This window comes from Coptis chinensis, chromosome 4 (genome assembly GCF_015680905.1).
Source record: "Coptis chinensis isolate HL-2020 chromosome 4, ASM1568090v1, whole genome shotgun sequence".
Classification (NCBI taxonomy): Eukaryota; Viridiplantae; Streptophyta; class Magnoliopsida; order Ranunculales; family Ranunculaceae; genus Coptis; species Coptis chinensis.
Window position 1 is genome coordinate 30042163 of NC_141459.1, and position 23505 is coordinate 30065667.

At 37.8% G+C, this 23505-nt stretch overlaps 2 protein-coding genes and 2 pseudogenes across 3 annotated transcripts; 1 reads left to right on the plus strand and 3 right to left on the minus strand.

Moving 5' to 3' along the window:
- The first annotated feature begins 1532 nt into the window (after positions 1-1532).
- Positions 1533-18267, plus strand: LOC147503128 (pentatricopeptide repeat-containing protein At2g15690, mitochondrial pseudogene; annotated as a pseudogene). Its single transcript, XR_015221913.1, has 3 exons — positions 1533-2310; positions 3507-3644; positions 16450-18267. The product of XR_015221913.1 is annotated as a pentatricopeptide repeat-containing protein At2g15690, mitochondrial pseudogene (transcript).
- On the minus strand, positions 9774-10235 carry LOC147503129 (uncharacterized). Its single transcript, XM_086604719.1, has one exon. It carries the CDS (start codon positions 10233-10235, stop codon positions 9774-9776), a length of 462 nt encoding a protein of 153 aa, XP_086460845.1.
- A 1720-nt stretch (positions 18268-19987) lies between the features above and the next one.
- Positions 19988-22354, minus strand: LOC147503130 (protein FAR1-RELATED SEQUENCE 5-like; annotated as a pseudogene).
- Positions 22355-22440: 86 nt separating this feature from the next.
- On the minus strand, positions 22441-23193 carry LOC147503131 (protein FAR-RED IMPAIRED RESPONSE 1-like). The gene has a single exon (XM_086604720.1). The coding sequence runs from the start codon at positions 23191-23193 to the stop codon at positions 22441-22443; it is 753 nt and encodes a 250-aa protein (XP_086460846.1).
- Positions 23194-23505: the final 312 nt, after the last annotated feature.

The window sequence follows — 23505 nt, forward strand, 5'->3', positions numbered from 1 at the left end:
GGGCTTGAAAAGACTTTTTCTTTTTGATTCTTAGGCTTTAAACATAAAACTGTCTCAGCAATCATTTTGACTTGTTTTCCATGCAAAAATAGTGTCTTTAGTCACCTAATCAGCTTCAAGTCCTGAAATACATAAAAACATGTAAACAGTACTAACTCTCATTTATTGTAAACATAATTAGCCTAAACGTAATACTATTAAGGGGTTAAAACTACAGTTTTGGGTGCTTATCATCGCTCTGTGTACCCAGTAACTTTAGGGTTCCGCGGATCTGTTATATCCTGCTACCTGTCATCTCATTCTTATTTTGCATCTGGGCCATGTGACATGTAACCTTGTAGATCATGAATTAGGCTACTACATTAATGCAACGACCGGATTTCTCATGAGTGATATAGCTTATCATATCTTAGGCCAAGATGGTAGCTGACATAAGACTCATTTGATGTGATTTCAATGTTGTTGAATATCTTTTCATGTCACATCCCCAAATGGTGTAAAACGAATATGGGCCTAGTAAATGGGTAAACAAGATCACTAAATTAACCCACATTTGGATTTCAATCGAGAACCATACAAAAGGGCCACGGTATCTACACCCTAGAAAATGGAGTTAGCCTCTTGCCGCCACAGAAGGGTTTTCACGGAAGTCTCTTGCCGCCACCGATCAAAGCTTCTGGATTCCCACGAAAGTCTCTTGCCGCAACAGAGGGGTTCCCACGGAAGTCTCTTGTCGCCACAGAGGGGTTCTCACAGAAGTCTCTTGTCACCACCCATCAAAGCTTCTGGATTCCCACGGAAGTCTCTTGCCGCAATAGAGGGGTTCCTACGGAAGTCTCTTGCTGCCACAGAGGGTTTCTCACGGAAGTCTCTTGCTGCCACCCATCAAATCTTTTGGATTCCCACGGAAGTCTCTTGTTGCCACAGAGGGTTTCTCACGGAAGTCTCTTGCTGCCACCCATCAAAGCTTCTGGATTCCCATGGCATGAAGTTTTCACCACAAAGAGGTTCCCATGAAAGGCTCCTGCCGCCACAGAGTGGTTCCCACGGAACAAAGCTTCCGTAGCCATATAGTTCCCATTTTCCAACAGAAGTCTCTATAGTTCTATTGTCCAATTCCTTTTAAAGTGTTTGAAGTGTAAATACCAAACATGAAAAAATATAATCCGCCATGAAAAATTATAATCCAAACTCTCAATTGAATAAACCAATGAGAAACTTCTTGATTTAAGAATGTCTTTTAAAAAGTTGTAGTCTTATTCTGCTTAGGGAAAACTCATCAAAGAGCCTCAAGTCTTTCGGATTAGGAGCTTGCTATTTGATTAAAAACTGCACAAGAAATAAAGGGAGCTTTGACAACGGAATGCCATGGTCGTTGCCTTTTTGTTTCTTTATGACAAGAAAAGAAATAGAGGAAAAGTGTCGGATGAGAATGAGAAATATAAAGTTTTGTTTTTTTTTTTCAAACTTAGAGTACTTGGAAAAAAAAAAAAAAAGTGGGGCTCTTGGGGGTTCGACTTTAACATTAGCAATTATTTTTTGTTACTTCGTTCGAAATCACGTGCAATGTAAAATAAAGTTACACTGTAAACCTGAAATAGGTAGAATTACCCTATGCACGAACTAGAGGATTACATTCGTTTTGGGCTCGGGAATCCGATATTTCAACATCGCCTGACAAAATTCCGATTTCAGACAACGACAATTTCGTTCGGAATCAAAAGAAAATAGGGCCTTCGCTTGTTGGATTCTGAAAATAGGGTTTTGCTGCTAACTGAAATGGCGATGTGGAGAAGAGCAGCGTGTGTTGTTGGTTTGTTGGTTTCCTTCTCTTTTCCATTACAACACTAGTTCTACTACTTCCTCTTTCTCCCATTTTGTAAATCAGGGACACTTGGACTCGATAAGTTGATTCAGATGGAACTGTTCCGTGTGATGGGAAAATAATGGAATGAAAGCTAATGTTCTGATTAATGGCATCTGCAAAGATGGTAAAATAAGTGAGGCCAAGGAAATCTTTCGTACCCTCTCAGCCAGGGATTTGCAGCTTATTAACACTAGGACATATAACGTAATGATTAGTGGATGTTTTAGAGAAGGGAATTCGAAAGAAGCTCTTTCACATTCGATGCCTAGACCAAAAAAATGATACCCACAAGGCAATGCAACTTCTCAATATCTTGCTTGACAAGGGTTTCTCACCAGATGCAAAAACTAGTTCTCTTCTAGTGGACTTGTTTGTGGAAGGTGGACCAAATTCTAAAGAAATGGAGATGCTTCTCAAGCGCCTGCCAAAAGGCTGTGCTAAAGGTGATGTGCTAGATTTTAGTATGTGGCTAACTAGTTGTTTCTTAAAATAGTGTGGTTATGGTTAACTAGTATTATCTCTTCTTCATTGTCAATTTTCATCTCATCATCTCTTGTTTATGGTTATCTATGTGAGTTGCTTGTTTCCTGTTTCTGTTTGACTACCTTTCTAAATTGAGTGCATTCTTCTTGTATCTCCTGGTTGGATTTGGTGGACTTCAGAAATTATTTTACATCCCACTTTTTTTTTTTTTGCTGGGTACATCCCACTTATTTCGTGATGTGCTTTGGTTGGAACAGGTTGAATGTGATGTTTTGTAATACTGGCGGATCTTGTTTATGATATTATATTAATTGTGCTAAAGAAATAATTTTAAGTTCTTCATGGTTACTTATGTGTATAGAAGGTCATTTTGCATTGCATATCATGAGAAACAATGGTTCCTTATCCATTTTATGGTGCTGCTTAAAATGTGTGCGCATTTGAGATTTACTCTATTCTTGTTGAAAGAGTGAACTAGTTTATCAGTCTAAACATTTTTTTACTTTAAGTTGCTATCTTTTTTATGTTCTTCTCTTTATCTGTACCCGCAATAGCAATAATTATTATTTATTTTTATTTTTTGAATTATGTGTGTATGTAGTTTCCTATGTGAAAGTATTTATCATTTCTTTTTTCTTTTCATAAATCGAATACGCGTATTCACCTTAAGTAGGTACTTGAAGTTATTGGTGCCTCCAAACTCCTTGTCCAAACATTGACACAGATAGGTGTCCCTGTATCTGACACGGATATGAATTGTCCGACAAGGCGAATTTTCAGAAATTTAGGTTTACCACATACAATATGCGTCCGATACGGACACGTGGATATGTATCCGACTCGGATTATTTTCAAAATATGGCGTGTCCGTATAACTTAGATTTTTTGTAAAGACGATTTCTATTGTGTGGAGAGCATTTCCACAAATAATAAGGTTCTAATTCATAGTTTTGAGTGGTGAAGTTTTTTTGGAGTCACTTTAAGTGGAGTTCTTATAACCACCCTGTTAGTTAAAGTAGCATTTGGTTACTAGATGTGAAAGTTCATTTGTTCTGTGTCCCCATGTCTAAGCAGTTTGTTCAGTGCAAAATCACATTTCTCATTTTAACTGTTCTTCCTTATTGACATGTGACTAAGTGAGCTTTGGTACTTATAGAAAATGTCTACATGCAAGTCCAGGTGCCCAAGAGGAAGTTGTTGACTCGTGACGTTTAGTGCAGCTAAGTTTCATGGCCAAAAAAGTCTTCAACAACCTTTAACATAAGAGGATTTGATAAGCAATTTTATTGATCAGGTGAGTTCCTTAAACTTAGCATATATTGTATCCAACATTGTTGACAATCAACATACGGTTTGGAATAACATTCAAAGAAATTTTGTTTGTTGTTTGATCTAAGTGTAAGTCTTATGTTACGCTTTTGTACAAAAATAATTCAATTTAATTAACCTTTTGATAAAGATTCGGGATGCAGTAGTCATTGTATGCTGGCGTTTGAGATGTATATGGTGAACTACAATCTATATGTGTGAATAACACAGCCCTGCTTGTTGAAGAGTGAACTAGTTTATGAGTGTAAACAATTATTTATTTTGATTATGATGTCTTGGCGGTGTTTCAGCAAGATTTGACAAAACACACCAATTAAGGGTCGGAAGTGATGTTTTTGAAGATTGTGAAGGAAATGGTTGTTAGAAAAAGATGAGACTGGACTTCGGTTTGAAGTTGCATATGTACCCAAATGTTGTATTACTTGGGATCAAGTCTCGAGGCATAGTTCTGTAGAATGACAAAGGTTGGATTTTATAGGTAGGATCGGTGATTAGTTACTTCCTCGTTCTCCAATATTCCAATCGTGGGATGAAATTGGAAAAATGGCTGGAGAATTGTCACACGATATGAAGTGGATAGAAATTTTGCGAACGAATCTTGAAGGTGGACAAAGTTGTGGAAGTTGTTTGAATTGGTCAAATGGCTTTCTCACCTTGAAGACACGTGTTTAATTGAATATCAAACTTTTATAAATTTTCCATTGTGGTAGGTAGGGTCAAATTGGGTCTGAGCATGGGTTTTATTATAGGTAGGTAAGTAGGCTGGTTCTGAGTATGGGCTATGAGTATCAGCTTTATTGTATCGGGTTTTTATTGGGCCACATTTGTGGGGCCGGAACATCGCTCTCATTTTGTTACATGGGCAATGGCCAAGGCCCGTGTGGCAAAGAAGGTATTTTTTTTTTTTTTTTGGTATTTGGTAGGTTTGTAAAAAATATATATTGGTCTGTAAAATAGACGTGGTAGGCAATATCTTGAGGGGTTGGATATTAATGTGGTATGCAAAAGTCCTAGGTTTGATTTAATAAAATGGCAGTTTGGTAAATTGTTGGTAATAAAAGTGAAAGGATCGGCAGCTTAGTTAGTGCCATGGCAATTTTTGGCCAATAATACAAAAGAAAACAGGCCAGTAGTTAAGGAATTGAGGCTAAAGAATATTGAGATGGAGTGGATCATTGAAGTGGACTTTTGTTTATCAAGTTTAGTATGCATAGGGATCGGCTAATAGATAAGGATTTTAGATAGTGAGCTTGTTAGTGAAAGGATAGGCAAGCTTAAACTGATGGTTGGTAAACTGATAGGTAAAGTTCAAAGAAACTGATTGGGGAAGTCCAACTTATCGGCAAATTGGGTTATCACAATTTGTCAATTGGGTTACCAAAATCGGTTGGGTGATCAATTTATATGCAATTGTCATTGATCGGCAAAATTTAAACAGGTCACAAAAATGAGATGGTCGGGTATATTAACTTAAAGTTCATACAAACTCATATATTATCGGCAAATTGATCGATTTGCGTTGAGATTTTTATTGAGAACTGGGGAATTGAGATCGGGTTTCGAATTAGTCAACTTGATTGGCAAATTGGCCTATCGGCATCTTGACTGAAAGATTGATCTTTAGCGAACTGATGAGTTTGTATGTGAAGATAATCTAGACAGTTCGGTCGAAGTGGCCAACAGATTTGCGTGTGCTTTCAAATTGGGTTTTTTGATTGGTTAGTTTCAAATTGGATTAGCAAGTTCAATCCGCAAATTCAAACTTTTAATTGATTTGAGCGGTATCTTTTAAGCTTGTTTAGGATGATCAGTAAATTGTTAAGTGTTGGAGTGGTAACTTGTGAGCTTGTTTTTATTTGATCAGCAAATAGGCAGCAGGATCAGCAATTTGCTAGGCTTGTTTAATGTGATCGGTTAAAGACATGTCTCGGTTAGAAAATGAGTGATCTAATTAGCTACCATTCTATAATAGGGTCGGCTTGAACTTGGAAGTTCAAACTGAACACTAAAAGAAGATGGTTGGGTAGAAAAGGTAAGGCTAGCAAATAAGATATTAATGGGCAGTAGTATTGAGTGGCAAGTTCAAAACAAATGATTTTCAAGTTAAATCAAATAGATCGGCATGTTAATCGTTTTTAGGAATATAATTGGATCGGCAAGTTCAAACTGATCGCTTTGGTCGCCAAGTCGATCAGAAATTGATTGATCCGTTATTAAAAAGAAATGTGGGTCTTGAAGAATGAATCAAGTATAAAGATGGCCAGTCAAAAGAAGATGATCGGTTTGAAGTAGTATACAAAGTGAGAATAGTTTGTAGCTTATAGAGGTACTAATCAAGTTAGTAATAGGATAGTAAAATATGAGCGACTCAGCTCAAATATAAAAAAGGTGTGTACAACATTGAGAAGAAAAACCACCGAACTATTGAGATCGAACCAAAACAGAATCGGCACATTAACTCAAAGTACATTGATCGGTTTGGTTCAATGTAGGTTGGCAATTACTATTCCATTGATGGACTATTAATCCATTCGTTGGGTTTAAATAATAGAATACTAATAGGACTGGGAACTAAGTTCATACTAGGAGCGGCTAGAATGAAAAGATCTATAAAAAGGTAACAAATATAATAAGGGCCATCGAAAATAAACTAGTCGAAGTTGAAGCGAATTAGGAAACCAAGTGTTAGGGGCTATTTGTTTTTTTGGGTTAAGTTATAAGAGGGTCTTATAAGATGGTCTTATAAAGTGGTTTGTTTTTCATTTTAAGTTCCTCTTATAAGCACTTGTAAAAATAGAAAAAACAAATACATGACATATTATAGATGGTTATTTGACAAATATAACCCTACTTTACATCACATTTAACTTGAATAGATTAATTTAAAAGAAGCGTATAGTTTGATTTTCGATTTCAAATCAATTTTGATAATTAGAATATCGATTTTAGGAAACTACCTTAATAGCACGGTGGTGGTGGTAGTGGAGGTGATGATATTTGTCATAATAGCACGGTGGTGGTGTTAGTAGTTGAAGTAGTGGATGTCTTAATAGCATGGTGGTGGTGGTGATAGTGGTGGTGGTGGTGGTGATAGTGGAGGTGGTGGTAGTGGAGGTGATGATATTGGTCTTAATAGCACGGTGGTGGTGGTGATGGTTTTAATAGCACGGTGGTGGTGGTTTTAATAGTTTGGTGGTGGTGGTAGCCGGTGGTGGCTAGGGCAATGTAGTTATTCGGAGAAGAAGATAATGAAAAGGGAAGAAGAGAGAAATGAGACTAGGGGTATATGGACGGGGGTGTTTGAGTCATAAGACTTTTTCAAGTTATAAGACTTATAAAATTGGAGCCTCTTATAAGACATTTCTAGTAGAATGCCTCTTATAAGAGGCAAAAAACAAACTAAAAAAATGTCCAAAATCACTGGGCCACATTTTATAAGCTATAACCTCAAGGTCTTATAAGAGGCAAAAACAAATGACCCCTTAGTAAGTATTGAAAAGCTAGTCCTATTGGTTTACGGTTCTTGAGTTAGAATATATATAAAAGGAGAATTTGCGGGCTAGAATTTGCAGACTATAAAACTCACAGAACTTTGAGTTTAGCAAAGAGGTTCAAAACATTTTTTACTTGTTCTTTTGGTGGCGGTAAGGGATTGAGATTTTAAACCGAAGGTTTTGTTAGATGCTCTTATTTAAAAGGTTAGATTTTATTCTTGTTTCGTTTCTTTACAGGTAGTCAAGGTTTGATATTTTATTCTTAAATCTATTTTCTTATTCCATTTTTTATTTTTTATTTTTCTTATTATTTTTTAACTGTTAGTTTTTTGAAATTATTTGCTTTATGGAGAGAGTTTAGTTTATATTGGGGGGGTGATAAGGGTGATTTTAAAATGAATGGGGTGGCGAAGGGTATTGATGCAGAAAGTGTTCCCACGTGTGATATTGGTGATGATATATCTATTGAGTATGTTGGAAAAGATATTGAACAAAAGTGAAAAAGACGAGATAATTTTATTGTTTTCACATTTTTGGCTTGATTGTGATATTCCATTTCAAAAATCTGTTTATGAGTTATTAGCTCGATGGAGATTGCATCATTTACAATTATCTCCCGGTTATTGGGCAGTTTTTGCCCGCATTGCAAAGATTTGTAAGACAATCCACAACCATAAGAGATACGAACCGAACCACTATCCCATCCGCGTTGCAAATGTTAAGTTACCTTTGAAGCTAGACAAGCCAAACAACAAGGGATAACCGTTAGCAAGTGAACCTCCCTCTAACCAAATATCTTCTCAAAACAGATCTTGTCACCATGCCCTAACTTATACCGAACACTTTTCAGAAACATAGGAAAAACATTAAAGATTCCTCTCTAAACCCTACAACCATAAGAGATACAAACCGAACCACTATCCCATCCGAAATGAGTTTCCCCAAAGTAAGACACAATCACTCTTCTCCACAAACTTTGACGTTCCTCTCTAAATCCCCACAACCACTAACCCAACAAAGCTTGATTAAAACTACTCATGTCTCGAAAACCTAAACCCCCATTCTTTTTATCCAAACAACACAACTCGATCCCACCTAACCAAGTGATAGTGATGTTGCTCGTCCAAATCATCCCAAAGAAAGTTCTTCATAATTTCTTCAATCCTATTAGCAACACTTTTGGGAATGACGAAAATAGACAGGGAGACTAGCCAGGGTGCTTTTAATGAGGACCCCCTTGATAAATATCTACACTCCAACCTACACCAATACACCAACCCCAAGTAAGTACAAGGGAAGGAATAAGCTTGACACCCCAAAACCGTAGCTAAATCACCAAGACCAGAAACATTGCCTACACCATAAATCTTACTCTTAGACAAGTTCACCTGCAGCCCCTACACAACCTCAAAACAACAAAGGATGCCTCTTAACCATCTAATTTGATCCACCCAGGTCCCAAGAAAACTAAAGTATCATCAACAAACTGGAGGTGAGAGATGCGAATCCTGTCATGCTCAACACGAAAGCCATCAAGAACCCCCAAGGAATTCGCTCTAGAAATCATCCTACCTAAGACTTCCACAACCAAGATAAAAAGAAAAGAGGAAATCGGATCTCCCTGCCTGATCCCTTTAGAACTCTTAAAAAAGCTAGCTGGGGAACCATTAACAAGTACATAAAAAGACACTATAAAGATACATTTCCGAACCCATTTTCTCCACTTCACTCCAAAACCCATCCTCCTCAAAATATAATCCAAAAACTTCCAGTTAACATGGTCATAAGCCTTGGTTAAATCTATTTTACACGACTCCAGAGCTATCACTTCTCCGTCTATCATCAATTGCCTCATTCGCAATAAGGATACCGTCTAGAATTTGCCTATCATGAATAAATGCTGCTTGTTCTTGAGATATCATTTTGTGCAGAACCTTCTTAAGCCTTAGGACCATAGACTTGGAAATAATCTTGTAGGCACTCCCAACCAGACTTATAGGCCTCAAATCACTTATATCGTCGGCATCGATCAGTCACTTTGGGAACTAACGCAATGAAAGTGTTATTTAGATGGTGTGCTAAAAATCCGGTGTCAAAGAAATCCTCGACCATACTCATGAAATCAACACGAATGGTCTCCCAACACCTCTTATAGAACTCAATGGGAAACCCATCAGGCCCGGGGGCACTATCTCCTGCCAAATTCTCGATGGCCTCCCAAATCTCTTTCTCTCCAAACGGGTTTTCTAGCATCTCCTTGTCCAATCCAGAGATACCATCAAGAGGTATGACATCCACGAAAGGTCTAACATCTGAAGACTCAAAATATAGTCTAGTATAAAAATCCACAATACCATCTCTGAGGTTTTCCTCCCCTCTCACATCTCTGCCTTCAATCCATAAACTTTCCAAGTAGTTCACTCTATTCCTAGCCTTAGCCATTTGGTGGAAAATTTTGTACATTTTTCATCTTCAATTGTCACTCTAATCTTAGCATTTTGTCTCCAAAAGATTTCCTCTCTCCTTGTAGAACGTACAAAGTCATCTCTAAGATCTTCCCTCAAGTTCTTTTCCTTATCCGAAAGAGAATCAACCTCTTCTTAGAGGTCAAACTCCCTAATATAAGCAAGAACTTCCTCTTTCCTTTTGTCCATCCTTCCAAAAATCTCCCTGTTCCACACCTTAATTTTTTCTTTTAAATCTTTCAATTTTTTAGAAAAAATCACCTTCGGTCTGCCTTCGAAAGAAAATGAAGTCCACCATTCTTTGATATTCTCTTCAAATCCAGGATCGTCAAACCACATTAATTCCAATCTAAACGGAGAAGGTCTTTGTAAACCGCACTCGCTATCCAGTATAATAGGATGATGGCCAGAAACTGGACTAGAGACAATAGATTGGGAGAGTCTAGGCCAACTCTCCTCCCAATCTATGTTCACAAGAAAACGATCAAGCTTAGATAAAGTCGGGTCGTCATGCCTATCAGACCAAGTATACTGACCGCCTTTGAGAGGAATATCCAACAACTCACACCGACCAACAAACTTATCAAAAAGCCTCATGTTAGTGTCAATCCTACACCCACCTTTCCTATCGCTTGAGAACCCAACAAATTTGAATAAACTGTTGAGTTCGAGCAAAAAGTTCATAACGAGTTGTTGGGACGTCTTTTACCATAGAGTTGTAAATACCGTTCCTATTATAATTAATGCCTTCCTTGAAAGCAAAAATGACAAGAATATAAGATGCATTAGGAATCTCAACAGCTGCTTTCTGAAATCTTACAACAAACTTATTGAGATTTTTGTCTTTTTGTTGTTTAATATTGAAGAAAGCATCAATACTCTTCGGTTCTTTCCAGTTGTGACAAAAATACTCGGCAAACTTGTAAGCAAGATTTGTAAAATTATGAATGGATCTTTCTGGAAGCATATGTTAAATCATCTCATCAACTCAATTCCAATGAGTGTGGACGGGAATAACTTACAAAGAAGAGTATCGTCGAAAGTCTATAAGATCATCTTGTTTCTGTAATTGACAAGATGCATCGAAGGATCTTCATCAATCTCATCATACTTCTCGAATTCTAGCTGTTTGAAGTCCTTATGATAGACGACTATTTGGATTCAGAGAGAGAAAGGATAATCAATACCACCCTCGGTAGCAAGATTTCGAATTTTGTTTTCTCGGGACTGCTTTTCATTAACAGGTTTCATTATCATCTCATGGAGGGGTCGTTCAGAAAATGGAACATTCTCTCGGCGTTAGTTATGACCGAACTGTGAACGTTTTGGCCATGAGTTCCTCGGAAGAGGTGGAGTGAGTTCTCGTCGAGCTGTCCATGCAGCTAAAGGTGACAAAGCCAATGGTTGAGATCGGTTCCTTCGTCTCCTATGGTAAACATCGGGAGAATATAGATGGAATGCTGGACTGTCGCGACGATTTTCTTGACCTGTTGCAAGTGAGTCTCCAACTCCATGGCTACCATGGTCAACATATTTTGGTTGACGATGAGCTTTTGGATTGGGACTACAACTTGAGTGATCAGGATGTGAACTAGAACTACTTGGTGAATAGTGTTGTTGAGATCGGCACATACTGTTGTTGCGACGAGGACTTGCAGTGGCTTGCCTACCCATCCTTGAACTTGGAGTAGGACCTTTATTGATTCTTCATGGGTTGGAGAGTCTACCTTGCCGACCTATGTGGATGTTTGGCTGATCTCCCTTAGTAGGGTTAAGCTAAACCTGTTTTCTTCATGAGATCTTTCGTGAGTTGGCAATCCCTCATAGGGTGGTCGGTGTCAAGGTCGGCAGAGGAGTTTGTGGATTTACTCACGATTACATTGGAAAGTGTTGGCTTTTGGCGTTGCACATTATGTTTTTGCGAAGCCTTTCGTAAGCGACTCACACGGTTTATCTTGGTAAGGGAGTTTGTGCTTGGAGTCTTTGATAGAGATGCATCAGAGTCCAAACGATCCCGAACACTTTTTGGATTTTTAGATGTTTGAGTTGTTGATCCTGAATCATCTTCGAGAAGTTGACGCATCTGTTTCTTCAGATTTTTGTTCTTGTTCTCCAATTGTCGGAGATGACGGTAGACCTGAGTTGTTGGATCTGCAATATGAATACCCACTCTTTCAGTCGCAGACGGTTGAGGACCATCAAACTTGGAAAGTGAATTCCCAATTGCAGAAGTTGAGTTTTGAACTTGAGCGGCAAGAGGGGAGCCTTCACCATTGTTTGTTCTTTGTAAAACCATTGACGTAATTTTTTTGTGGTTGAGGGTAGGAGCACAGACACAGACGGCACCAAATATGTTTCAACAAGATTTGCCAAAACACACCAGTTGAGGGTCAAAGTGAAGTTTTTGAAGATTGTGAAAGAGATGGTTGTTGGAGAAAGATGAGACTGGACTTCGGTTTGAAGTTCCCTACATACCCAAATGTTGTATTGCTTGGATCAAGTCTCGAGGCGTAGTTATGGAGAATGACGAAGGTTGGATTTTATAGGTAGGATCGGTGATTAGTTACTTCCTTCTTCTCCAATATTCCAATTGTGGGATGAAGTTGGAGATTTGGCTGGAGAACTGAAATGGATAGAAGTTTTGCGAACGAATCTTGAAGGTGGACAAAATTGTGGAAGTTGTTTGAATTGGTCAAACGACTGCACGTGTTTAATTGGATATCAAATATATAGATTTTTCATTGTGGTAGGTAGGGTCAAATTGGGTCTGAGAATGGGCTTTCTTATAGGTAGGTAAGTAGGCTGGTTTTGAGTATGGGCTTTTATTGGGCCACATTTGTGGGGGACCGGAACAACGTGTAAATGATAAGTTTTTGTGTTATCCTATGTGAAAAAAATATAATCAACGCATACTTATGTATTGAAGACAAATAACACAAAGACCTCAAGTAAAGGTATTTGGAGTTATTGGTTGTCGTATTCAAGTTCACGCCGGAGGTACATGATTTTGTTTTATTGGTCTACGCTAGCCTTGATTACATAGTTATCAGCCCCTTCATTTACGGCTATTCATCTAATGGTATTTTTGTATTATTGACTTGTAAAGGTTTGTTGAGGTTTCTAATTTTCCTATTTTAGGTGGAATAAAATAGTGCTTTTATATCATACTACTTTCTTTATTTTTTCATCTATGAGATTCCTCACACTTTGTTTTCTCTATTATTCCTTACAGACATTATAATTTTATTTTGTTCTTTTTAGTAGAAATTAAAAACTGTCTTGAAATGATGTCAAGTATAAGAAATTGAGATCTCTCCGTAACTTCTTCAAGTGTGTTTGTGTGCCGTTTTTTTTTTTGGGTGGGGGGTGTTCTTCTTTGTTTCATTGCCTAGCCAAGTATGTGGTTTTGGGTTTGTTCCACCGTTTAAGTCGGATGCAACCCTTGCCATCCACTTTCCCATTTACTCAATTGCTAAGAGTGTTTGTCCAGATGTAGCATAATTCTGTTGTGTTGTATGTGTCCAAAGTGGTTTATTCTGTTGGACTACAACCAATATTATTACACTAAACACTTTATTTAACTGTTTACTGCAATATTGGTAAGGTGGATTTGGAATTTGCTGTTTTTGGGAGTTTTGTTTTTTGTTTGTTTGTTTGTTTGTTTGTTTGTTTTTTTTTTTTTTTTTTTTTTTTTTTTTTTGAACCGGGTTTGAACGGATTGCTTGAACACCCTGCTTAAGGGGATTTGTATAGAGCGTAAAGAACCGAGGTAATGGATATTTTTACCCAAATGTTGTTACTTTGAACACCCTACTAAGTACTATTGTATGTGAAGTTCAAACATGTCTATGTGGTTTACATCGTTAGTAAGAGGTGGTTAGGAAGACCCAATATCTTTTCAAAAGATGAAGGTTGAAGCTGAAAAATGCGTAGCCCAAAGTGAGATGGCAGAATTTGAAGTGTTTCTAATGTAGATCTTATTAGCGGAAGCTTCAGTTTAATAGATTCTACACTTTAATTGAAACACAATTAAAAGAAAACCTAAAATCACTCTTTTATTGAATCTCTCAATCACAAATCACACACATAAATACAACTACTGAAACCCTAACTACAAGCCCGTTATTTAAAGTAAACCTAAAAAGCATAAACTAATAGAAACACGACATGTGTCCAACTAACTAATGGACTCAAACCATGGGCTTGGACTCAACTTAGGGGCTCACGCCTATAACATGACATTAACGTACTAATGTTCTACATCACTCTCCCCATGTTGAAGAAGCTTGTCCACAAGCTAAAGCAGTGGAGCGTCTGAAGCTGGAAACACTGATAAAGCTTCAGGCTGGAAATCCAGGACAAGATCAGGTGACTTGGTAACAATATCTTCGACCTCATCTTCACCTTCAGCTAATAAAACAGGACGCTTCTTCTTCTTAGGACACTCGGCAGCAATGTGACCCATAACGCCACATTCAAAGCACTTTCTAGCAAAGACTATATGTCCCAAAGAAATTTAATACGTGAGTAGCAAATTTGTAAATTACACTTGCGTAACCAATATAAGGTGCGTAAGTCGTCACATCGGTGAAAGCACTCTTTCAGCACGCAATGCATATTTAAACGCGGTAACCATGTCCTCAATCTCAAACATGATAAGTGCTTCACGAATTGACTTGCGCAGGCCATTCAAATAACGACCCACTCTCTGTTCATCAGTTTCAACCAACCCAAAGACGAAGTACACAACAACCGAAACCGCCAAGATATTCTTGAATCGAAGACAACTGTTGTTTCAAATTCTGTAGATGAATGAACAAATCTTGTTGGTACTGTTTAGGAACAAAATGCGCAGGTAACTCTCGGCGCATACTAGTCCAAGTGCAAACACTCCTGTAACCTTGATTAACCCTCCGCAAATTTAATTCATCCCACCACACCAAAGCATAACCTTTCAACTTAGTGGCTGCTAATTTAACCTTCTTACCATCCTCTAGGTTTTTATAATCAAAGGCCTTTTCAATTTGATTAAGCCAATCAATAAACTCATCAGGATCGAGTTTACCATCAAAAGTAGGCACATCGATTTTAATATCACCCGCTTGACTCCTCTCCAATATGCGGAGGAAACGATTAACATCAACAATCCCATTATCAATATTCTGAATACCATAATCTTCATCAAAATAATTAAAATGGTCATACCTTTCAAAATCACCTGCCTGACGATTAGGGTCACGGTCTGGCCTACGACCACTTCGGTTAATAGAAGAAAGAGATGGAGACCAACCCCTATTCTCTTGCCTTGTATTGCGAGGAATGGGTTGTTCCCAAAAATTCCTATCACCATCAACCCAACGCTGCCCAGGACGTTGGTAACCACGACCTCTTCCTCGAACTTGATTAACACGCGGAATCTCACACCATTGTGGAGGAAGACGCACACCTCTAGCTGCCTCTTGCATTGGTAGCCCTCGATTTTGGCCATTAGGGTTTAACCTTGGCTGAAAAATCAGATCTTGTGGCCCTTGGGGGCGCACGACAGGTAGTTGTTGGACTGGTGGTGGCACTATAGGTGGAACACGCACAGGGGGTTCCACCAACACCTTCATCACCTTGACCATCTCCAACAATAGGTGGTATATGATCACCTACTGCACCTAGGGGATGAACCTGAATGTCGTTATTCTCTCCAACAACTCTTTCCCCGCCATTATTCTCTAGAGCAATAGGCGCAAAAGGGTTTAGAAGAGGGACTGTACCAGCACTCTGCAAGGACGCATCATCAGTATCTGAAACCACTGAACCATTATTTTGTGGTGGTGGCGGTTGTTGGGTCCCTCTCTGTACTGTGGCTATCACTGCAGTAAAGTTCTGGAACATTTGTGTCATGTTTTCCTCTAAACGAAACATGCGAGTATCCATGGATGGAGGACGACCTCGAGTTGTTTTGTTATTCACCATAATAACACAAAAAAATTTGACTTTTCAAGAAAAAAAAATCGATGTGAACAGTAACCCGGGTGAATAGTGTCCGATGAACAGTGTTTTCAGTGAACAGTACCGTGAATAGTAACCCCTGGAATTAATCTGCTCCGATACCAAATAATATAGATCTTACTGGCGGAAGCTTCAGTTTAATAGATTCTACACTTTAATTGAAACACAATTAAAAGAAGACCTAAAATCACTCTTTTATTGAATCTCTCAATCACAAATCACACACATAAATACAACTACCGAAACCCTAACTACAAGCCCGTTATTTAAAGTAAACCTAAAAAGCATAAACCAATAGAAACACGACATGTGTCAAACTAACTAATGGACTCAAACCATGGGCTTGGTCTCAACGAAGGGGCTCACGCCCATAACATGACAGCAGCGTACTAATGTTCTACATCAGTTTCTCTATGCAAAGGTATGCAGGCTCGTTTCCTCTTTATCAGTTTGGTTATATGTTGCAAATAGTAGTAGGTTCTGCTGCACATGCTCTTGATTTAGATTTGATAGGTAAACAATGCTAAATAGAGCATATGCATCCATTTCTCCCCAAATTTTAGAAAAGAGTAAGACTCCAAGAAAGCAAAACTGAGGGAATTTCAATATGGTTTGTCAAAGCTGAATGATGCTAGCAAAGTGCCACGGAAAGGTAGGCAGGCTGGTTTCTTCTATATTAGATTGGTTATATTTGCAATTAACATTAGGTTATGCTGCACAGCTGTTAATATTTAAACAATGTTTTGCGGAGGATGTGCATGCATTCTTCCCAAATGTTAATGGATGACTAAGCTACTATTCTTTGTTCTAGGTTGTTCCTGTCCCGATCCCAGGAAAACAAAACTGAGGGGGTTTAAATACGTCACTTCATGGTGTTGTTGATCTTGAAGATAGAGCTAAGGAATTGATGAATGCTGCCAGAGGTCGCGGTAAGTTGATGGTTGGACTTGACTCTTCTGAAGAAGATACAAATGAAGATACCAACACCTCAGAAGAAGATAGAGCCAAGGCAAGTCTAGAGAAGATACCAACCCCTCCTCCTCAGAAGTGGGCTGAAAATAATTTCTTGATGGGAAAAACAGGGTTAATGAGTTCCGACACTTGGCTCCTTACATGAATGAGGAGATACCAACAGAACAGGGTTTTGTGCCAGACACTAGATATGTACTTAATGACATTGATCAAGAAATAAAAGAACAAGCATTACTATCTCACAGTGAGTGAGAGTTTTGTGTAGCTTCGAAACTAACCTTTGTTACTTATTTGGAAAAGCTCTTAGTATCCTCGAAGATTTCAGACAGGGTAGATAATTGTATCGATGTGTAGAGTAACAACCTCCTGAGATTGTGATTGCACATTGAATTAGGGAATGGTTATAATGCGGACTTTAATGTGTTTTATGAATTGTTGAATGTTTGTGGGAATCTGTAGTTTTTAGAGGAGGGGAAAAAGGTTCATAGTTTGTTGTTTAAGTTGCAAATGAGAGGGGATTTGGTGTTGTTGAATAAGTTGATTGAAATGGGAAATGTGAGAGTATGAATGAGGCGAAACAAGTTTTCGAGAGGATGTTGGACCGGGATCTTGATTCTTGGGATGATGAATGGGTATGCGACGAACGGGTTGGGCGATGATGGGTTGCAGTAGTTTGAAGAGATGAGGAAGTTGGGTTTGAAACCGATGAGAAGACTTTTCTTGCGGTTTTTGCGGCTTGTGGGAGTGCTGATGCTATTGAAGAGTGTATTTTACATTTTGATTTGATGAAAAATGAGTATGGGATTAGTCCTAGTGTTGAACATTATGTTGGGATTGTTGATGTACTTGGTAAGTGTGGATATGTTACTGAAGTGGAGGAGCATGTTGAGAAGTTGCTCGGGTTCATGGTGATATTGATCTTGAAGATAGAGCTGAGGAATTGATGGTTGGTCTTGTCCCTTCTATGGCAAATCCAAAGAAGATACCAACACCACCTCCGAAAAAGCGGTCTGCTACAAGCTTGCTTGATGGGAAAAACAGGGTTAACGAGTACTGTCACTTGCCTCCTTACAAGAATGAGGAGAAACCAAAGGAACAAGGTTATGTGCCGGATACTAGATATGTACTTCATGCCATTGATCAGGAAGCCAAAGAACAAGCATTGCTCTACCCACAGTGAGAGGTTGGCCATTGCCTATGGTTTGATCAGTACACCAGCGAGAACGCCTCTTAGGATTATTAAGAATCTCTGTATTTGTGGTGACTGTCACAACTCGATTAAGATTATGGTGAAGATTGTTGGTAGGGAGCTGATTGTAAGGGATAACAAACGTATCCATCATTTCAAGGATGGAAAATGCTCATGTGGTGATTACTAGTGAAGATTTGTTGGTTTTGTCATCAAGATGTGATGGTAAGAGTTTATGTTACCTGAATTTATCTTATTTTGGCGGTTCCATGTATAAAAGTGCAATACAATTACTAGTGCAGCGTGTTTTTGAAATCAGGTTTGGTATTAGTTGGTAATAGACAAAGCATTTGCTAGTGATTGAAGAACTAATTTAGTGAGAGCATATAGTTCAGGTGTGATTTTGTCATTGTAAATCTGATCCTAGGAGGAGATACATAATGCTTTCTTCACAAACTTATTGCCCTTGCTATCCCCTTGTTACTTCCCATTGATATGTAGTTCAGGTACAATTAATCCACAATTAATTTGGTTTATTTTGTGATTTTATTTCGATCTTTGGCTTGTAGTTGAGGTAAATTTGAATTTGTAAGTTTGAAATTGATAATTGAAAGTTGATTGGGGTTTCTTTTACTGTATTAATTAATTGTTTGTGTCAGTTGTAGATTAATGTGAGTTGAGATGAGAGGAGCTAATGGTACCTTGCCTAGTCCAATGAAGGCTAGCTGCTAGGCGATTATCTAATTTAATGTGAGTTTTTGTTTGACTGATTTCCTCCTATCCTCTCTTCTTTGTAGGTTATCTGATTGTCATTGTAGGCTATCTGTATACAAACCAAAACTGTGAAAGCCTAGAAAAATGCATGCCCAGTTCAGATGTGATATGATTGTGTCGCGGTGTCTAGGTACACGATCTAAGAGATCATTGTATCGAGTAGTTGGATCATAGTCTCTTACTATAAAACTGGTTGCATGCGCAGCAGCACCAACTATGAGAAATCCACCGATCCACATGTGATGTGTGAACAACGAAAGTTGTATACCATAGTCAGTAGCTAGATATGGATGAGGGGGCATGGAATACATATGGTGAGCGACAACAATGGCTAAAGAGCTTAATGCATATCTCGCCACAGCAGCCTTCCATTACAAGTCTTTCGTCTCTGTCAACGAGGCATTATACTTTTCTAATAACAACTTCTTGCAGCCCAGTCATGGTGATGATCTTCTCATGTACGCTTGGGAGGCTAAACGCCCCTTTCAACTCTTCAATTTGAAGGTTATTACGCCCATCTTGATGTATTTTACATATGCTCTTTAAGTTCTTACTTTTATATTTGTTACTGTTGAGAGTTAACAATTCTGCTCATAGAGTATCTTGTTAAGCTACTGCTACTTGAATTTCCTTTCTACTAATTGTGCATAATTTTAAAAACTTGTTCATTTTATCATTCTAAGGAATAAGTGGAAAATGTTGTTACTAGTTTTTCTAAAGTTCTTTGAAAAGCTTGTTGATGGCAGTTCTTATGTGTATGTTTCTACTTGAGACAATTTACACTGATATTCTTGGAATTGAACATGTGATTTAAATAATGATTGCTAAATGGATCTTTAGCTTAACAGGCAAAGCGCTTGGGATTAATATGCGGCACACGCAAATACATATCCCAAGAGATGGTGGTTCAAATCCACTAAGATCATTAGAGTTGAAACAAATGCCAAATTAGTATTGATGGCATGTATTTGGTTTCTTGTGTCTTGTCCTTGAAGTCGAGTTAATCCTCTTTACAATGAGTTAACTCTTTTGAATTTTTCCTCACTTGACTATTCTTAGTGTTCAAAGTTTAGAGCTATTTGTAGCAGGTGCTCTGAACTATGGCAGCAGCCCTTCGCAGTGAGCAATTACAGATATCCTTGTTCCAATATCTCCTGACTAAGTCACCAGTAAGTCGGTATGTTTTGCGATTTATTTTTAATTTTTGACATATATGTAAAAAAAGGTTAATTGATACCACCAGCCAACACTTAAATGGTTACCCCTCGTTTTTTGATTGACTCCAAACCCACCCTTTTTTTTTACCAACACTTGTGCTGTGCCCCCCACATGATCAGTCTTTACCCATCTAACAAGAAACATACATCTAACAAGAAAGATAATTTTAAAATTAGTTAAAGCCAAACTAACACCATCAATCATCTCTACTCTTTCTACCAGTAAGAACAAAATACCCGATCACAACACAAACAGCTGCAACAATATTACCCTCTTTAATAACAATCTTGATCACAAACCCAACAATATCTTTAGTAATTTTCCTTCCTTCAAGAACAAGTGCTCTTCTAGGCTTACTAACAAAAGCAAGTAGTACTAAAACAGTGATCCAAGTTACAACAGTAGCAGGTATAGCAAGAGCAAGAGCAAGAGCAGCAGCCATAGAAAGCAAACCAAAAACAGCACCAAATAAGACAGAATCATAAAGAGCTGGCCACCCAAAAGAAGTAGCAGTACTAGTACTAGTACAAACACACCCATGTTCTTCTTTTGCTCAATATTCTTCTTAACAGTGATGGTGTTGGGTTTGGTTCAAAATACTCATCAATTCATAAGTTTGGATCATTATTCATCTCATTCAAAAACCCCTTCCAAAATATGTAATCATGAGCCTCCAACATTGTGAGAATGCCATTGCTTGTTACTAAATAAAATTGATTAAATGAAGTACACAAAACAAAACAATCATATTAGTAACAAATGATACCTCGACATAATTTTGATTGATCATAGATGATGGCATTGGAAAATCATTATGTGAGACAACAAACTGGCTAGGTATCCCTCTGGAAGCATCAAATTGGATAGATAACTGATCGTGTCGAGACACTAGATACATCTTGTGAACAATGAGGGATATGAGATTCGATTTCTTTCTCCTGGAAGATTAATAAATACAAAAACATCACTTAAAAACAGACTTACTTTAATTTTTTTAATAATTGAATTTACATAGAACTAAAGTGATCAAACTCACATGCAAAGAACTGAAATGGCTAGAAATGCCTTCTGAACCATGAGGGAGCTGAGATGCATTTTCGTCATCCTACGGTTTTAATAATTATAAATAAAATGAACTAATAAGAAGCATAGCTCATAATATACAAAATTAATACATAGAACAAAAGTATAACATAATTGACTAGTTTACGCACCTTTTTACTGTTTTGTTTCTTATGTTGTTGCTACACATATTTCTCCGTTCTTCCTACAATCCTATTGCTTCATGGTCGACCTTCTACGCATGAATCATGAAATGGATCAAGAAGGGTAGCACTTCCTTTGCTATTACAATCAATAGCTCTCCTAGTTGATGAAGTTAGTTGACTATTTGCATTTTTTCCAGCATTGTTCTTCAACTCATTAATAAACAATTCAATCTAACCCATTGCCATTTGAGTAGTATCTTCACTTTCTATAGCCAACTCTACCCCTTATAAAATGCATTACACAATCTATCACGACGCCACTCTCGTGATTCATAGCCCAACACGAGTAAAGAATTTTAATCTTTGTGTGACATCTATCCACATCTTTTCTCCATCGGCTAATGATATATTTTTTTGCACAATTTCAAACTTTTTGTAAATCAGATCTGTTAAAACAATGCCTGCATAAGATCCCTTTGAAATTCAAATAAGCGACAAATGCACTTAACGCCACAATCAACGGGGTTAAACATAACAAAGAAAAGTGACATCTTGCTGTTTTACTCCAACCAAGTCCTCTTTAACTTCATACCTCTCAATGTCTCCATTTTCCTCAATGCGTGACAAAGTACAATAAAGCTTACCCTTCATCTCATCCTAAACCTCCAAAAATTTCTCATTGGTGTAACATTTTTGGAATTGTTCCTTAATCTTGTACTTAGTTATACAAAGAATAGAAGCTCTAAAAGTACCTGAGTCAGCTTTCTTCTCCTTTTCCACCTTTGTTCGCAAAGCATTCTTGTACTGTTCAACAAACTGCTTCAAAGTAGTCTTTGAGTTAACATACCCATCGAAGAACGCATTCATGCTCTCACTTCTTTGAGTGATAGACATCCCCGCCCAAAATGTATCCTTTACAAAAACAGGAACCTAACGATGTCGCTCAGTAAATAAACCACTCAACCACTCATTTTTCTCAAGGCTGAATTTCTCAACGAACTTAATCCAACTCGTTTCAAACCCAGCGGTAGTTAAAGATTCATAAACAACAGACTTCATACAACTCTTAATTGACTGATATTCTTTATACCCCTTCAACTTCTCAGGAATTTTTTTCATAATGTGCCACAAAACCATCTATGTCTTGTTGTCTTTGGAAAGACAATTTCAATAGCATTCTTCATGGCTCTATCTTGATCAGTTATTATTGCATTTGGGGCACGACTTTTCATACATGAAAGCCACTTGGAAAATAACCAAGTAAAAGTCTTTGTATCCTCATTTGAAATCAAGCCACATCCAAACAATATTGAATGACCATGGTGATTCACCCCAACAAAAGGGGCAAATGGCATGTCATACTTGTTTGTCAAATATATTGTGTCAAACGTTATAGCATCACCAAACTCCTCATATGCATACTGCTCCTTTGCATCCGCCTTTAATAAATTCTCAATCTACCATCATCACCAAAATCTATCGAAGAGAAGAAGTTACTATTGTTTTCATGCATTTTGATAAAGTAATTTTGGACAGCTTCGGCATCCCCATACCCAAGTCTCAAGCATCTTTCTTTTTCAACAATATTATAAGCATCTTTCATTAAATAAGGCACATTCTCGTAACCACCGGCTTCATTCACAAGTGAATAATAACTTTTACTTGTTTGAATACCTGATTGATCGTGTAACACAAGTTGCCTTTTTGCCGATGGAGGTACTTCTCTGTTTTGCTTAAAATATCGTGCTTTTCCCGGGCTCACCACATGATTGTGATCAAGAAAAATGGTATTAAGTTTCCATTTTCTATCAGGACACAGAACATCACAGATTTTAGCATTGCAGTTAGTATTGCATATGGGTTGCATTTTGAACACATTCATACCTCTACTCCTTGCTTTGCCCTCTCGACAACACGTCAAAGTAATATATCTTGTTACACCATTATCATCTTTTCTTGAACTCCTAATCTTCACGGGAAATCTTTTTTCATTGCCGTATTTTCGGTAGTACTCCAATATAGCATCAATAGTATCAAATGTCATTCTCACTTCTGGTTTATTCAAGGTCTCTTGAGTAACTTCATCATTTTCATCTCTTTCATTTTCCCTCTGAAATTCTACATCCTCTATTGCATCTCCTTCAACATCCTCATGATATCTATTCAAGTCAAAGCAAAGAGGTTCATTATCCATTTCTGATCGATCATAGAAAAGCAAGAAGAAACGGGTTCGACAACTAACGACTTAGATGGTGAGAGCTAGAGAGAGAGAAGACATTTTGTTCTCACGTACTGGAGAGTAGAGAGAAGAGAAGTTGAACAGTTTTCATAAACTACGTGACTTAAAAGTCTAAAAAAAAAAAAAAAAACTATAGCAAGGCACGTGAGTTTCCCTAGCCACGTCATTGTGTTTGTCATTCGGTTCATAATGTGTGTTGTCGTAGAAAAACTCATATGTAAAGCTATATTTACATAGTCACTAGAGCTATAAAAACCTAAATTTACA